This window comes from Cyanistes caeruleus, chromosome 9 (genome assembly GCF_971803275.1).
Source record: "Cyanistes caeruleus chromosome 9, bCyaCae1.hap1.1, whole genome shotgun sequence".
NCBI classification, from domain to species: Eukaryota; Metazoa; Chordata; class Aves; order Passeriformes; family Paridae; genus Cyanistes; species Cyanistes caeruleus.
Window position 1 is genome coordinate 1,077,447 of NC_141709.1, and position 18,319 is coordinate 1,095,765.

At 50.0% G+C, this 18,319-nt stretch overlaps 2 protein-coding genes across 2 annotated transcripts in view; both read right to left on the reverse strand.

Annotated features, from left to right (window-relative positions):
• The window catches only part of MTA1 (metastasis associated 1), a 73,006-nt gene extending 59,492 nt beyond the window's left edge, over positions 1-13,514 (reverse strand). Inside the window, exons 1-2 of the mRNA XM_086841932.1 lie at positions 13,487-13,514; positions 13,205-13,292 (exon numbers count right to left, since the gene is read on the reverse strand). Coding sequence (XP_086698058.1) covers positions 13,205-13,292; positions 13,487-13,514 — 116 coding nt within the window. The remainder of the gene's footprint in view (positions 1-13,204; positions 13,293-13,486) is intronic.
• Positions 13,515-13,867: 353 nt separating this feature from the next.
• Positions 13,868-16,475, reverse strand: LOC147651423 (uncharacterized). Its single transcript, XM_086841933.1, has 3 exons — positions 16,433-16,475; positions 14,554-16,063; positions 13,868-14,194 (listed from the first exon to the last, which is right to left on the reverse strand). Exons 1-2 carry the CDS (start codon positions 16,473-16,475, stop codon positions 14,724-14,726), a joined length of 1,383 nt encoding a protein of 460 aa, XP_086698059.1. The 3' UTR covers positions 13,868-14,194; positions 14,554-14,723.
• Between the last annotated feature and the right edge of the window lie 1,844 nt (positions 16,476-18,319).

An 18,319-nucleotide genomic window follows, 5' to 3' on the forward strand; every position in this document is an offset into this window, starting at 1 on the left:
GCAGGTGATCTCTTGCGATGCCTGCATTCACAGGATGCTCCTGGATGAGAGGGTGTTCAGCAGGATGAGTGGGTGCTCTGTAAACAGGGACAGCTGCTCAGGGCTACCCTCAATCCCCCTGAAATCCTTGTCAAAAGGGCTGTGGAAAGCACAGATACATTCCCTGCTCCCCAGCCCAGAGGAAGGAAGACATCCCTGAAAGGTCTCTGCTCCTAAAAAAACTTCACCAGGAGAGTTAAGGGGACCCTTTTTATGTCTGGGCTGACCAGAGAGACACCAGGACATTTTCCACCCACCCCGTGTAACAGCACTCCAGCTGCAGCCACACCTTTTTTCAGACTGCTGCTACAGCCCGTTATCCACAGGTCTCCTTGGAATTACACACACACCCACTTGCTGCGAGGGACACCAGAGACCACCGGCCAAACGACCCCAAAGAAGCTGCTCCAACAACCCAAGTGCCTCCTTCAGCAGGGCTGGGCTGCCTTAGGAGAGGTTCACCAACCAGGAATCCCATCTCAAGAGTGACAATTCTTAACAAAGCTATTTTCCAAACTCTTGCCTTGCCAAAAAGCGTGCTGTTGTCAAGACACCTCGCTAGTGAAGTCCCAAGCTGGTCCTGGTTGGAGTGACAAGCCAAGAGGTTCAATGCTTATGCCCAACACTAGTTTTGGGTTACCCAACCACAGAGTGAAATAAGGGCTAAGCAGCACTCAAATAGCACACCCAATTTTTGATATTTTTGTGCATTCTGTGCTCCAGGCCTCTCAGCCATCTTCACACACAATAACAAGCATCTGAGAGATTCCAAAACTTCCTTCCCAACTGCAAGAGTAAGTTAAATATTACATCCCTGCAGCCTTTAAACTAGAAGATCTCAAGTGAGAGATCCTGGACATCTGGTTGGTAGAAAACTTTGTGGGTAAGTACCAGAAATGGTTCAAACACCCAAGTAACAGGATCCTAAATTTCCATTCCCAACCACTGCCTCTGTGCAGCACATCAAACAGGAAACAACAGGCTCAACATTACCATGGACAACTCTACCACAAGTCACAAAACCAAACAGATATTTGGCAGCTTCAGCAATAACAACTGCTGACTGAAATAACAATGGTGGGCATTAAGCAATTTACTGATCAGCAGAGCAAAGAGAAATGATTTCTCCAAAGGCAGAACCACCCATGACCTCCAAGGGAACTGCAGCAGAGGATGGTGAAGCTTCCAGGTGCCTCTCCAAGCTCACTGGCCACTTCTCACTAGAAGGCTCCAGCAAGTGAAGAAAGGATGAGTTCTTTCCCTCCAATAATTCCTAAGACAACCAGCTACTCCTCACTTCAGGTACTCTGACTGAGGCAGATGTAAAAAATATTACTTCTGTGAATGCCGTGTCTGAAAATTAGAAATTAAAGGAAATGTCAATCTAGGTCTTGAAAATATAACCTTGTCTTTAATCTCATGGGTTTCAGGTTACAAATGCTCCTAGTTCACATCATTTTTAATCAGCTTTGTTGTGTTCATGTACACGCATATATTCTCAGAGACACATTTTATACCTTGAGTGAACATAAACTTGATTTTTCACGTAACTACAGTTTATTGATTATAAAATCTGGCACGGATTTAAAGAAAGCTTATCACAGATGAATGATTTACCAAAGAACAGCTCACAGTGGTATCCAGCAGTAGTGAATAATAACCCACCCCCAATGCATGTGGGTCAGCAGCAGGAGCATCCCCAGAACCACACCGTGAGCAACAACTGCAGACCGAGCTCACAGCAAGCACCACGTTCTGCTGGCACAAAGGCAGAACCAAACCTGTCCCTCAGCGTGCTCCAGTGCAGAGGTGCATTCTTAGGTCAGTGCTTGATGACTTCACCATGTCAAATTCACAGCCGAGCACATCTCCCTCACGTTTTAGACTCATTCCACAGCTATGCTGAGCATTTCACCAGTAGCTACGCAAGCGATGCAGATTTATTTCCCATTGCTCAAACTACCTGGAAAAGGGCTTCTTCCTCTCTGCAAGTAATGCAGAGCACACTGCAAACCACATAACACAAAATAATGCATATCAGAGGAAAGTGTTTGCACTTTTCATAGAAATTTTAAATACTAGAACTAAAATTTAAATGCTGTCCTGCACAGAGAATTGGTTGAATTCCTGTTCCGTGTGTGCAACGTGAAAATTTGAAGATCAACAAACCACTCTCCAAACTGATGCTTGGTACAAACACTCCTCTGAAACTCCACGAACAACCAAGCCCAAGAAGAGTGGTTTTCTGCACAGAAAGTTTAAAGGAGGCACACCACTGGGCCCTACACTCCAAAACACTGCCTTTCTCCTTGGGTAGCTCTCCCACTTCACCTCCAGCTTCCTCCCACACCATGGCAGTGCACCCTTGCTCATACTGCCTTACCCAATAATATTATTCCCAGTTTGCTTTCAGGGCAGTGCCCATAACTGCAGATACATGTGCACACACACAGTAATAAAACCTTCCACAGACTCCCAGCAATCCCAATGTCAGTGGAGACATCCTGTATGTGCCAAACCACAGGGTCCTGTACCCTGGGCTGAAAGAGGGGATGGGGAAGGACACAAAATTAGCAAATCTTTAGACAACAGGGAGATATGCATCTCAGCTCCTACTAAGAACAGGAAGGAAGAGTTCACTGAAACAAAAAATAAGGCCTAGGGACAGAAAATTAGAGCCTGATAGCAAACAAAACAAGTCAGGCCCTCCAAACACAGCTGACTATCTATCCTTGCTGATTTATTTGCCTTCCTATTAAAAAACTGAAGAAAAGGACTAGTCTAAAACTGCTCTGCATCCCACAAGCATGACATGCCCCCTACCCACCATGAAAAGCACATGAAGGCAATCCCTCACCACCCAGCTGCCTGAGGAGAGTTTCAACCCCGTTCCTTCACAGCAGCTGTTGGCTCCAGCTCACCATCCCCGAATTAATCAGCCGTGCATCCATACCATGATCATAATTAATGGCACCACTCAAGCATGTTACACTTATCTGTGATCAGCCTACAACTGACTGAGGAGTGCAGAAATACCGAAAGGCAGTAAGGACCATCACACACATCATCGCCTTCTGACAAACTCAAAACGCACTTCTTCCCCTTGCCTGTGCTGTTATAGAGCAGAAGTACCCACATGCATAAATCTAGCCAAAAAAAGCCTTTCTATCCCATAATACTTTTTTCTGAATATGCACAACACAACTTGCCAGAAAGCAATGCTGTATTACACAGGTAATGACTGAACTGCTAGAACACACAGACACAGGAGCAGCAGCTAAAACTAGAATGACAGCCTACAGACCACGGAAGATGAAAATTTTCCACAAAAGGCAGTAAAGTAACAGTTCTGAATTCACAATTAATGGAACAGAATTTCTTTGTGCTCTCATATGTTTCTAAGACATTACTGCAAAAGAGCTTCCCCCTCTGCTGTGTTCATGTCAGCTGTTGCTTATGTCTACATCAGCCCATGGAAAAGAAAATCAGGAGGGGGTACAGCAAAATAAATAACACACACTGTCTAGAGGTCATATATTTATAAGATTAGACATGTCTGAGCTACCTAATAACCTTATGGGCTTTTAGGTGATCAAGTTGCAAAAATGCCCAAAAGTATTTTTATCCTTCCCAACTCACACTTGCCTTTCAAGCTACAAGTGCTTTCTGAGGACTGACCTGGCTGAGCATTCCCTACATTACCCCCAAAATCCCTACACAGAGAGTACAGCCCCAGCCTACAGATGTACCCAGGATATGAGGGAGGCTGCAGCCTTCCTCTTCCCACGCTCACTACCACTGCTGGGTACACTGTGCAATTCCAGACACATGATAAAGAGGTAACTTTCACAGTTGTAAATATTTCCCCTCCCCAACCCACAGAGCTGCTGCCCTGAATTAAAGATGAGCATCAAGAGAGTGCATAAACTTATGATGACCTGCTTATTTTATGACTTCTCTTAGAGGAAATATGTGCCTCCACATACTCTGGGCTCTCCAATTTAACTTTGGGCCAGTTTCCTTCAGTAAGTTCCAGTTTTCATATTATTCACCAGCTTTGTCCCTAAACTGTCAATAATTTTACACTCAGGATAATACAATCCCTTCTTGGTGTGAAAGAGGAGGTTGCAGAGGCAACTCTGCAAGTCCTGCAATCAAACCAGAGCCCAAGTGCTCTTGCTTTCTGGCTCTTCAAAAAGCAGCAACACTCCCAGCATCAGCCACCCAATGAAAGGTTCAGTCACACAGCAGAGTTTCAACAGAGAAAGCCTCACCAGCACAGTATTTTCATTACCAGAAAGGCAAAAGGGAAACAGCTCTTTTTATTGCTAAAGGAATTATGGGGTCTAATAATATCTGGCAATATCCACAAACCAGGTATTTACAAATTAATGTCTTTCATGGATCAACAAAGGTATTAAAGACACACTGTCAGCACAGGCTCAGTTTGTATTTGGCTACTGCACACACTGGATGCATCAAGCTGAGGATGAGGCAGCACATGCACACAGACCTCTGAAATACCTGTAGGCAACTAGGGAGGGACAGGGCAAAAGCAAACACCTGCAGAAATCTCCTCTCCACACAGTTAACAGCAAACCATCACTAAATTTAGCAAGGATAGGTTCAAGTACCACAGCTAAATCAAGCCAGCTTTGCTGTTTCTTGAGCAAGGATTATCTACACATCCACATGGTAAACAAAATGTCCATGTTACACTTTCTTCCAAATGTGCAGAACAAGAAAGGGACAGCCAATGTTACCTGGCTGTTTTAAGATGTAACCCATGGATCAGTTTTTCTGACAGGCCTCCAAAAATCCAGATTCAATATTATCTAAGCCATAACTCAAAGGAGAAGCAATTCATGGCAAGATCCATGTAACAGGACTACAGATTATGCACAGACCTATAAAAAACTTGATACAGTTGTTTATCCATGCCAGCTCTTAAAACAAGAGTTATTGCAACAACAACAACAAAAAACCCACCCCAAACAACACCACCTCACCAAACTCTGAAGGACCTGTAATAGATACAAACAAAAACTAAGGTGCCTTCCATACAGAAATCTACTCAAGGTAAGACAATCTATGTCTTTGAAGTAAAAAGAGAGCTAAATCAAAGTTAATGACTTGCAAACTGTTGACTGCTCAATCCAGTTTAAATTCTGAAACATTATGATATTTGGAACTTCCCAGAGGTTTTCTGTTCTTTGTTTCCTATCATATCAAGGGAGGGGGCAAGAAAAATTCCTGTCCAGCCATTTCATATCACTTTTTGCCCGATTCTTAGTGAAATAAGGTTTATGCAAGTCCATTATCCATGCATTAGTTCTTCCCTATTAACTCCTGAACCCTTTGTTCAGACATTTCACAAATGGACAGAAGCCTCAAAGATAATTAAGTTCTGATCATTGTTCTCTATCTTATCTTAAAGACACAGATACAAAAAGTACAAGAGGAAGTGAGAAAGGTAAGACAGAGATATGAAATGGCTCCTGTTTCAGGAACAATTAATAGACTAGGTCTCCAAGCAAATCACTGGAGTTTCCACAGGGGGAATTATCAAAAGTCCTTGCTTTCTTATGCACTCTTTCTCAACTCCCCTACTGTCAGTGCTGATCAAGGCAGGCTCTGGGCTCATTTAACTCCTAATGTGACTCACAGTGGGCAGGTGTGCTCCAAGCATTTCCCCTCTCTGCCAGGGAAGAGGGCAGGTACTCTGCCCCAGGAACAGCCATGGGACTGGAGATCTCGGTCCTCCATGGGGCACAAAGTTCATACAGATGGTACCTTTCCCAGTAAAAGTGTAAAATTCCAAAGTAGGGGGACAAGAAGAAAGGGAAGAACCACCTCTTCAGGAAGTGTGGGAGAAAAACCACAACTTTTAGATAGTGAATGTTTCTATTTCTGTTCCTCACAGCACTGTTGGCTGTTTTCACTTGCAGACACATATGGAAAAAAGGCAAAGGACAGGAGTGTGCTGGTGCTTTTGACAAAGAGGTTATGGGTGTCAGCTGGACTTCATGGGTCACTCTTAGATAAGAACTGTGCCATACTGGAGGAACTGCCACTAGGGATGCCACCCCAAAGGAGGCAAAAGTCTGTACAAGTCTCGTACAGCAAGACTTGAAAAGAAACCGTGCAAGAATCCTGGAAATAAAATTAAGCTTCCCAAGCGCTACCCTGAGGACGAGGAAGCAATTTGAATGTTAGAAATCAATTAGATGGCAGTTCAAGAAAACCAATTTCAATTAATCCACTCCCAGTATTCCAGCTATAACTAAGGCACATTTGTATGTGGCACTGACACTTGAGGTTCACTGAGTTAACTTCCTCCAGCTTCCTGCAGGACAAACCTATGCTAAACATTCCTGGGGAACCACTTTTTTTATTCCAGGCTTTACAGGAGATATCAAAGCATGATCTGAAGGCCTCTGGACACAAAGCCTCTTCTGCATTGCCTCTTCTGCCACTTCAGTTCCCAAGAACGTAGCCATACAAACATTTTCTGCAGTAGCAAAGTTGGGAGCCTATGTAATTTCAGCTGCATCCAGTGCCATTCTTTGTGCGTCAATGCCATGGAAATAGTTCAGGCTTAAAAAAAGAAAAACCTTTCCCCAAAGGCGTGTTGTAAGGGAAGACCAGGATGGTCTAATTTACAGAAGAGTCACTTGAGCAGACAGAGAAACTGGTGAGAGAGCTACTTAAATCATGGGGGAGTATTTGGAGGGGGTAGGGGGAATGGAAGAGGAGTATCCTCAAGCTACACCCTAACAACAATCACCATCTGTAGCAGCCAAGAAAACAGCCTGTTCCATTGTAATTCTCATTGCTAAGGACAGATAAGAAAAGAATTCTTTTCCAAAAGATATTTAGGCAGCAAAGAAGATGACAAGAAACTAGCACCGTGTTCCCTGCAAGAATCTCCAGAGTTGCAAAACAAGAACCTCTGTAGCACTCAAGACACCAAGTTTGGCATCACCCTCGCGAAACAAACAAACTGGAAAAAAGTTGTGTTTCTTGTTTGGGTTTGCTTGTTTGTTTAAGAGCGAGGTTGAACTTCAGTTTGTCGAGGTGAATTAACTGCTTTGGCCATAGTATGACAATATATTAAGTCCAAAGGTAGGGGTTTCAGTGCCAGATCAGAAACATCACGGCTTCACAATGCAAAACACGGACAAAGTGTAAACTCCAGCCAGCGCTTCTGCAGATGTTTCTCCAAACAAGAGTGCCAGTGAAGCTGATTCATCCCCCGCCCTCTCATACCACCCCCTCAAGCTGTGACAGCCTCTCCTTGGATGGCAGGAGGCCTACACACAGCAAACCCAGTTAGGCACTCACACAGGTCAAAAATCTGTCTCCAACCAAACCAATCCCTGCAGCACAGCCAGGCCAAACTGTGTAACCCAGCAAAGGATGGAGAGGACAGCTGCAACTGCTTACGTGGACACCCTACCAAAAGAAACTTCTTAAATCAATACTATCAAAAGAAACATCAACAGAAACTGTCTCACTTGGCTGGTTCAAATTTGCTCAGATGTTGACAACTTAACTCTGTAAGGACAAGTCCTGTGCTAAATCAGGAATCATCTGTTCACGCCGCACTAACTTGACGCTTGGTCAAGTGTCATCTTGCATGAAAGCATAAAGTCCCCAAATTAACCACAGCACATTGTGTGCAATTGAACAGAAACACTTCTCCTTCTTAAAGGTGGCCCAGTCAAAGAGCAGAGAAGAATGTGTGCATGGTTTCTTTGGGGCTGTGCCCAAAAACTTGACCAGAACTTCGCAGGTTCTTCCAGACTTGGTTTTACAAGTAATGAGGAGACAAGGAACCACTCCAGAACTCCAAAGATACTCTGAAGCAGGGCCTCTTCTTTGTATACTGGATTTATGGTGGTGAGCTCCAAAGACCTAGAACCATAAGAACTTCCAAGAGAACCTTTCCCAAAAGTTCCAGCTACCCAAACCTCATGGCAAAATAAGGCAAAGCAGCCGCAGGGCTTGGTAACTTACCTGCTTGGGGATTTTAAAAAAAAAAGTAAATAATGTGCTTGGAAAGCAACAAGACAGTGTAAAAAATACTTCACCTGGTGCAGAAGTAACACTGAATTCACAGGTTACCTTTTGCCAGCAGATGTCCAGAAGTACCAGAAGCCAGCCTCCAACAGTTTGTACCTTTGCTTTCAAGTGACCCCAAACTGCTCACGAGTGGTTTTTATATCAAAGTAAAACCAGTAACATCAACCACCTCCTTCTCATCCTCCTGGGGAAAGACTACACATTCTATTTATTTAAAGTCAGGATGCTTAAACATCACAAGTTGCTTGAAAAACAAGGAGATGCAAGTGAAAGGAGCCTCTTTTACATTCACCAAAATCTTACTAGTTAAACGAAACAAGTTTTAAGAGTGTTTTTTCCACAATTTCTTATTGAGTGTCTTTTATTCACCATCACTGAAAGGCAACACACCAAGAAGAGCACTGAGGAGTGCCTCAGCCCTGCTAGAACACTGCCCTGGCACAGCCTCTCACCCACCAGCCCAGGAGCTGCCCCAACTCACCAGCAGAGCAGAAACAAGCTCAGTCTTCTCACCACACTGTGCCAGCTGCAAATGGTCTGCAGCTGTCACAAATCCAGAGCTGTCACAGCTCTAGCCCCCAAAAACACACCTAAGCTGGCTGACAACACTCTCCCCAGAATTTCCCAATAAAAGGCTATTTAGCAGTCTGATACGGGGGAGAGGGGAAAGGGAAGGGAAGGAAGACTGCAAAACATGCAAGATAAACTTGTGTAACTAGAAACAATGAAAGGAAAAGATGAAGAAAGCCACTGTCTAGCTGTTGCAGAATGGTGATAAGCTAGAAGCTGTCCTAAATTTATTAGGGCAAATGAGCACAGAAGCCTATTCGTAATTTTCAAGAATAAACTCTCATTTTTATCTTTACGGGTTATTTAATACCTCTCTCCACTAAAGCCATTCTCAGCTCAGGTTACCTGCAAAGTCAGAAAACAAAAACCCAGCAAGCACAACCAAAACAAGGATTATTGCACAGTAAGCCCTCCTGTCACCCAAAACACACACATTGACAACAAAGCAAGGGGACAGGAGAAGGTTTACAAGTGATCCTGCAGTTAACCATCTGAATTTGCTCCAGATTCGGACTCAGCAACACGTTCTACACAAGCCTCCCTAACAGCTCTCAGATCTTCACTCCAAGAAAGCTCAAACAATTATTTTTGACATTACTGTGATGCTGAGAGGACTGGTGCACCATCCCTGTGCTCACAGCTCTCCAGCAGCACTGTGGAAGCCAGGAGCTGTAGGCTGCCACAAGAGCCTGGATGCCAAGTGGGAGTCTGGGATGGGATGGGGGCAGGTCAAAGCACAGTCCCCAGCCACGCATTAATGGCACCCTATGGTAGCAGGGGGATGATGTCATATTGCCATTTTCAAAAACTGTGGGCACTTCACTGAAATAAGATGTGTGACTGCAGCACAGGCAGCAGACACACCAGCTTTACAGTAATGAACAACACCCAGTGAGTTCTGGATTCCAGTAAGTTCAGCCTGCAGCACACTGGAATAAAGCTGCTGTGAACCTCGGGTGCACTGTGGGCCACCACTTCCCTCGCTTTAGAGGTGTTGGATGCAGCAAGTACTCCTGTGCTTAACTGGCTTGTGATCTGATCTCCCAATGCCATTTAAACACACCTTAAACGTAACACAGACTCAAAAACAGTGACAATTTTGCAGCTAAGCATGCTCCCAAAGAAGAGGGTAACCCATAGAAGTCAAAAACACATCAAATACTCCATCTGAAAGCATAAACTGGTATTTGTCTCAGCAAAAGTGTTGTCTTCAGTAGTTTTTCCTCCATCCTTCCTATCCTTTCTTTCCCCATCCCCTTGTTCCCTGCCCTCCCACTGAGCCCATTCAGCTGTTCACACAGTCCCACAGTGAACCAGATTGGGTAGCTGATGCAAGATTAAAAATAATCCAGGAAAAAACAAAAAGTGAGGAGGAGGGAGGTGGAAAAAATTAAGTTCCTCAAATCAGAGCAAGACGAAATTGCAAGAAATCATTGTTTCACTGCATCAAGGGAATGCCATAGGGGCAATAAACCTGCAGAGGGGCTCAGTCAATGGCCACCACTAAAGGAATACTTGTGGCACCAGAGTTAAGGAGAAGGCAGAGACAGAATACCTGCTGGAAAGTCTCTTGATACCAAGATGACCTGTTCTCTTCCAGGCAGCTGACACAGCACTCTCCTGAAAGCAGAGCCTGGCACCAGCTAGAACAATGAACATCTCTCTCCCACGTGCATTTTTTCATCAGAGGCCCCAAATTCCAGCTCAGAGGTCCCAAGTTTCTCCGATCTGGTGTTTATCCAACATTCCCATACGGTCTGTGATCGTGCAGGCTGCCAGTCTGCTCCATGAAGAGGCAAACCAGCCCACCATGACTCCTTCCAAGTGAAAGCAGTCCACTTGCTTCGTGCTGCCATTTGTTTCATGGCTGTACAGCAGCTGTTAAGAAAATCTCCACTTCTGCTACACTGGAGGCAGCGATTCCAGGATTTCCTACTGGCCAACAACTAAGATCCCCCGTTTCATTCTGGAATTTGATGCCCTGGCATTCGTCCCCACACATTTGCAAAGTTTTACATCTCTGTGACAGTCCCATTCGTATTGGAAACCAACTCCCCCACCAGAAACCTACCAGGAGAACCTCGGCAGGATCCAGCAGAACCAGTTGCTCTCTCCAAACAACTGGATGCCACCAGTCAGCTTACCCACAGAGCCTGACAAGCACTCAAGGGGCAGCTCCTCAGCCCCCCAGCACGGTCACTCTGCTTCTCAGCACAAAGGGGAACACTTCAGCCCCCACAGCGCAGGCTCCTCAGCTCCTCTACCCAAGGACACATGGAGAGAACAACACACTCCATGTCCACAGGCTTCTGAAAACAGAAATTCGTGGTGTTTCATGAGCAGGCCTGAAGCGGTGACCATCCTTTCAGAGTGAACATACACTTCCAGGAGCAGTATTGATCTGTAGTGAGCAAGCTGCTTTTGGCAGCTGTTAGGTCTGGAGTTCACGCGGCGCATCCGGTAGTCACAAGTGTAATGAGAGATTATCTGCTGAGTGTTTGTCTTCCAGTGGGAAGTGTATGAAATGACTGTGCACAAATCCCATTCCGGATTTAATCCTGCCCTGGAGTTCACACACAACTTCAGTGCACAAAACCATTAGTGGGAGACAGCAGCACCAGAGGTCAGAAACAATTCGATAACGCACACTCCTGGGCTCAGGCTGCACAGAGCTCTCACACAGAAACAGCTGCATCCACCCATATGTTGATCTTGGTAATACATCAAATCGAGACTTCATCCATATGGACCATAACAGAGCACCGTAACCTCGGCCAGCAGCCAGCTGCCTTGCCCTCTGCCCAGAAAGGCTATGGAGCAAATCCTGGGCACCATTTCCAAGTGCAGGAAGGACAAAAAGGTAACAGAGACCAGCCAAAATGGATATTCCAAAGGCAAATCACACCTGGCCAACATGACTCCCCCACCTGGGACAAAGAGACCGGCTCTGTGGCTGAGGGGAGAGCAGGGGGTGTTGGACACCTTGACTTCATGTCAAAGGCCCTGCTAAGCCTCCCACAGCATCCTTCAAACAAAAATGCTTGAAACACTGGCGGATAAAGGTAGGGGGAGAACTGTAACACCAGGTTTAAAGGATCACAATCAGCAGTTACAGCCTTCACTGGGTTGCTGGTTACTAATGGCATCCCTCAAGGATCAGCCAGACCCGCTCAGAAGCAGGGATAAAATGGGGGATAACGGGATGGGGAACCCCAGCTGGAGCAAGAGAAAATCCATCTAGGCATATGAGAACAAACATTTTCTATAACTAATATTTCTATCATATTTTCTATTCGTGGTCAAACACTGGACAGGGGACCCAAAGTAAGAGTGGCATCACCATTCTTAGAGCCTGGGATGGATACAGCCCTGAGCAGTCGGATCTACCGGGGAATTTTCTAGCAGGAGGTCAAGCTAGAGACCTGCAGAGATGCTTCCCCACCTTCTGTGGGATGCACACTACAGATTTAGCCGTACAAAGTCCTAAGAGATGCACTCCCCACAAGACCTGTCCATTCAGTGCTGAACAAGAATTTTCCAGGAAACTATTCCCCTCGCAAGTCACACCAGGGTGAATTTCCACAGCTCATCTTGCTGATCATCCTGCTCTCAGCATCTCCAAACCAATATAATGCTAACACAGGCACACTATCAGCTTGGGGCAACCCGAAACACAAAGCTGGGACAGCCAAGAGTCAGCTCTTATACCTCTGTGAAACCAGGTGCAACCAGAAAAAAAAAAAAGTACAAACATGTCAAAAGAAGCGCCTTTTTTCAGGGTAAAAAGTAAGTGTAGGCCAGGAGAGCAGAAAGAACAGAAAGCAGTTGTTGATGGAGAGAAGCCAGACAGGATGGCTTGGCCACCTTCGCTATATTTTTTCTCTTGTTTACTTTACTTTGGTTTTGCAGAACTCCACAAGAAACAGGGCATTTTGAAACGGAGGGAACTCCACAGAAATATCTTCCTGTGCAGCCTATAGTCCTGGGGAGAAGGAAGCTCCACAGAACAGCTTTTATGAAGGAAAATGGCCGAGCACAAATTCATGCCAGACCACCCTCAGTTTACGTTCCATAAAACAGTCCCAAACCCCGTTGCCTCTCCTTTCTCTTCACGTGAGCCAAAACAAAGGACAATCAGACAGGAGCACAACCCTGAACAGAAGACTAATTGGAAAGCACACAACAAAACACCAAGAGTGGAAGGGGAGGCCAAGATCTGCAGGACGTGCCTCACACCAGCCCCCAGGTCTACCAGCAGCCTCTGCCCATCTTTGTGCTCCTTATCTCAGCGACTCCTCCTGGTTCCCCACCCCGAGAACCTCGCATGACCCCCCCATCCGAGCTGGGCCCCATCCCGGGGCCTGGCCCCGTGGCTGCTCCGCTCACCCATCCCACCCTGCCCCAGCCCGGATCTGCCCCAGCCCCGAGCCCCCGCCACTTCCAGCCTCACACGCCTCGTCTCCCCACACCCTCGTGCTCCGTGCGGCCCCACGCGGCTGCTCCCCCTCACCTCGGCCACCCCGCTGCGCCCACCGCCCACCGGCTGGGCCAGCCCCGGGCACAGCGCCCCAGCTCGCCCCGCGCCGGGCCCCGCAGCCCTTCACCCCGCGTAACCCCACGGCAGGCAGGCAGGCAGGCCGGCCTCCCTCCCCCGGGCAGCCCCCCGGGCCCCTGCCCCGCACCCGCGGCCCCCGCCCGCCCCGCCCCGGGCCTGCCCCGAGCGCCGGCCCCGAGCGCCGGCCGCACGCGGGAAGCGGCGCGGGGCGGGCGGCGGGGCCGCGGCCGCTCCTACCTCCCACCCGGTACATGTTGGCGGCCATGCCCGCGACCGGGCCGGGTGCGGGGCGCGGGCCGCTCCCGCCGCCGCCGCCGCCTCCAGGTGCCGGATCCGCTGGAAAATGGAGGCTGGAGCGGGCGGCGGGGGAGGGGAGCGGGGGAATTAAAGGGGCCGCGCCGGCGGACGGGGAGGGAGCGAGGCGGAGGGCGGGGCGGCGGCCCGGGCCCGGCGGAGGGGGCCCGGCGGCGGCGGCGGCGGCGGCGGCGGCGGCGGCGGGAGCGGGAGGGAGGGAGGGAGGGAAGGAAGAAGGAGGGGAAGGAGCCAGAGCCGCCCGCGGCGTGTGAGGGCGGCGCTCCGGCCTGCGAGGGGAGGGACGGGACCAGAGCGAGCGGGGCTGGGGGCGGCACGGCCTCCTCTCACACACACACCGGGAGAGTGGCTGTACGAACACGGACACACACAGGCTGCCTGTGCACACAAACACACACACACACGGCACACACAGGCTGCCTGTGCACACAAACACACACACACGGAGCATCTACACACAGCCTCGCCTTGCACACGCACGCGGCTTCCCCTCACACACCGCCTGTGCTCACACACCTTCACACACACAGGCACACACCGCCTGTGATCACACACAGACACACACACAGGCACACACCGCCTGTGCTCACACACAGACACACACACAGTCACACACCGCCTGTGCTCACACACCTTCACACACACAGTCACACACCGCCTGTGCCCACTCACAGACACACACACAGGCACACACCGCCTGTCCTCACACACCTTCACACACACAGGCACACACAGTCACACACCGCCTGTGCTCACACACAGACACACACAGGCACACACCGCCTGTCCTCACACACCTTCACACACACAGTGACACACCGCCTGTCCTCACTCACCTTCACACACACAGTCACACACCGCCTGTGCTCACACACAGACACACACACAGTCACACACCGCCTGTCCTCACACACCTTCACACACACAGTCACACACCGCCTGTGCTCACACACCTTCACACACACAGTCACACACCGCCTGTGCTCACACACCTTCACACACACAGTCACACACCGCCTGTGCTCACTCACCTTCACACACACAGTCACACACCGCCTGTGCTCACACACAGACACACACACAGGCACACACCGCCTGTCCTCACACACAGACACACACACAGGCACACACCGCCTGTGCTCACACACAGACACACACACAGTCACACACCGCCTGTGCTCACACACAGACACACACACACAGTGACACACCGCCTGTGCTCACACACCTTCACACACACAGTCACACACCGCCTGTCCTCACACACAGACACACACACAGGCACACACTGCCTGTCCTCACACACAGACACACACACAGGCACACACTGCCTGTCCTCACACACAGACACACACACAGGCACACACCGCCTGTCCTCACACACAGACACACACACAGGCACACACCGCCTGTGCTCACACACAGACACACACACAGTCACACACCGCTTGTGCTCACACACAGACACACACACAGTCACACACCGCCTGTCCTCACACACAGACACACACACAGGCACACACCGCCTGTGCTCACACACAGACACACACACAGGCACACACCGCCTGTCCTCACACACAGACACACACACAGGCACACACCGCCTGTCCTCACACACAGACACACACACAGTCACACACCGCCTGTGCTCACACACAGACACACACACAGTCACACACCGCCTGTGCTCACACACCTTCACACACACAGTGACACACCGCCTGTGCTCACTCACAGACACACACACAGGCACACACCGCCTGTCCTCACACACAGACACACACACAGTCACACACCGCCTGTGCTCACACACAGACACACACACAGTCACACAACGCCTGTGCTCACACACCTTCACACACACAGTGACACACCGCCTGTGCTCACTCACAGACACACACACAGGCACACACCGCCTGTCCTCACACACAGACACACACACAGGCACACACCGCCTGTCCTCACACACAGACACACACACAGTCACACACCGCCTGTGCTCACACACAGACACACACACAGTCACACACCGCCTGTGCTCACACACAGACACACACACAGTCACACACCGCCTGTGCTCACACACAGACACACACACAGTCACACACCGCCTGTGCTCACTCACAGACACACACACAGTCACACACCGCCTGTGCTCACACACAGACACACACACAGGCACACACCGCCTGTGCTCACACACCTTCACACACACAGTCACACACCGCCTGTGCTCACTCACAGACACACACACAGGCACACACCGCCTGTGCTCACACACAGACACACACACAGTCACACACCGCCTGTGCTCACACACAGACACACACACAGGCACACACCGCCTGTGCTCACACACAGACACACACACAGTCACACACCGCCTGTGCTCACACACCTTCACACACACAGACACACACCGCCTGTCCTCACACACAGACACACACACAGGCACACACTGACTGCCTGTCCTCACACACAGGCACACACTGATCGCCTGTCCTCACAGTCACACACTGCCTGTCCTCACACACAGGCACACACACAGGCACACACTGACCACCTGTCTTTACACACACAGTCACACACTGCCTGTCCTCACACACAGGCACACACACAGGCACACACCGCCTGTCCTCACACACAGACACACACACAGTGACACACACACAGTCACACACTGACCGCCTGTCTTCACACACAACACCCCTACCCTCTCACAGCTCTCCGCTCTCCGGAGGCTCTGCCCTCCTGATGCACTGGCCCTGACCTGGCACGGCAGCCCCACACACGCAGCCGACTGTCCTCAGGCACAGACTCACACACACACACACACACACACACACACACAAACACCGTGTGTGCCTGTACCCACAGGCCTTCTCATGCGCCTGTATTCACACACAGCCTCCATCACCTACAGGTACTGTGGTTTTGGATGGCCCTCACGCTGCCTTGTCCTCACACACACACACACACACACAGAGTCCTCCTCACACACACCCGGCTGCTACAGGCCATCCACAGCACAGGCACAGCCTGCTCACACCCGCACCCACACCCGTCTGCAGCCCTAGACACCCCTCCTGCTCACACTCCCCACTCCTGCACAGTCCCACTTGGGTCCCCCCTGTGCTTGTGTCCCCTGCTGCCACACTGGGCCTTTCCCCCCTCCTCAGGTGTCCGCCTGAGAGGTGAAATGATGGCTTTAGCTCTCCCTCGCCCACCGGCCTGCGGGTGTCACTGGTCCTGGGCACACCAGGGCTGCACCACGCAGGTACAGCCCTTCTTCAGCCCCGCACAGCTCCTGTCCAGGTGTCTCCTCAGCAGCCCCGTGGTTATTGCACAGTTGTCCAAGAGCTGTCAGCTCCAGCTCACTCTGCAAAACTTGCACGTTGCCACTGTCACTTCCTCTCCTACAGGAACTGGCTGATGCCAAAAAGCACCCCAAAAAACACAGGACCGCCCAAAACATTGACATCTGCCAAAAGACATCTAATTTTTCAGAAAGAAGAGGACTTTTGTTAAAATTTGCTTTGTGTGTCAGGAAAACAACCCTATAACACCAAATCTCCGACACTCCTCAGACCTCAGGAGGGCACAGGGCTCTGCTTTTATGTTCCCAGTAAGTGCGAGGAGCACGGCTGAGCGAGGAAAACACTTGTGGGGGTGAAAATCGGTCAGCCAAAAAAGGTCAGGGCGCTGGGGAGCAGCTTTTCCTCCTCCCCGAGCCATCCGGGGAAGCGCGTGCCGGCACAGGCGCCGGCCACACCGCAGGACACGAGGCCTGGCCCTCCCCAGGCTGCTGCTGCAACCGCTCTGCCGAGCTGAAAATAATCCAGTAGGACACAGAAAAATTATCCAGGACAAATATTTACAGATCGCATCCCAGCGCACTCGGTAGTTGCACACGGAGAAGCAGACGCTCGCATGGCGTCGACCGCTATTTCCAGATGCTAAATCGTGTTTTAAACGAGAGCAACAGAAACACGTCGGGTCTTCCCTGCTGTTCCTCTTCCAGGTTAAGCACCAGCTGTGGTCAGGGCCAGGGTGTTGTGCAGAGGGAGGGGACGAGCTGGAGCTGCCGGACTCGGCTGTTGCAATGCCCCATCTCCCCCCACCAAACCCCACTCCCGTGGGTGCCACCGACTCCCACCGTGCAAACCCAGACTCCCAGAGGGCTTTTGGTGCATCCTGGAGGGGCATCACTTGTGTTTGACACCTCTCCCGTGGCAGTGAGGGTGCACAAGGTCTGAGAAAGGCCCAGACCTGCAAAAGAAAGATGCCAGTGCTTTGAGAGCCCAGCCCTAGGCTGCCTGGCAGAAATTCCTCTGTCCAGTGCATGTGGATGAGGGAGGCTCTCCAGGCCCATTGCACACAACCTGGTACACTCCGACCCAAAGTCATTCTTGCTCCACCCAGCCCCCATTTCCTTCTCCTCTCTTCCAGGCAACAGCAGAGTGTGCCAAGGGCACGTGGCTTGCTGCTCTCCCTGCTGATGTGGGGCTGGTCCTCTGCTTCCCCCAGCAGCACAGGAGCCTTCCCACCACGCCAGTCCTCTCCACTCACACCTTCATTCATGTGCCGAGACAAATTTCTCCATGGGCTCTAAAAGGTGATGCTCAGGGTGTGACCCTTTCATACAGCCAGGCCATCAGTGCAAGTTCACAGCTGAACCTGTGCAGAAAATAGACAGCCTTCATGTGTTTGTCTCCCTCAGCTCTCCCATGGTTCCCTCCCCATTTCAGCACCAGCCAG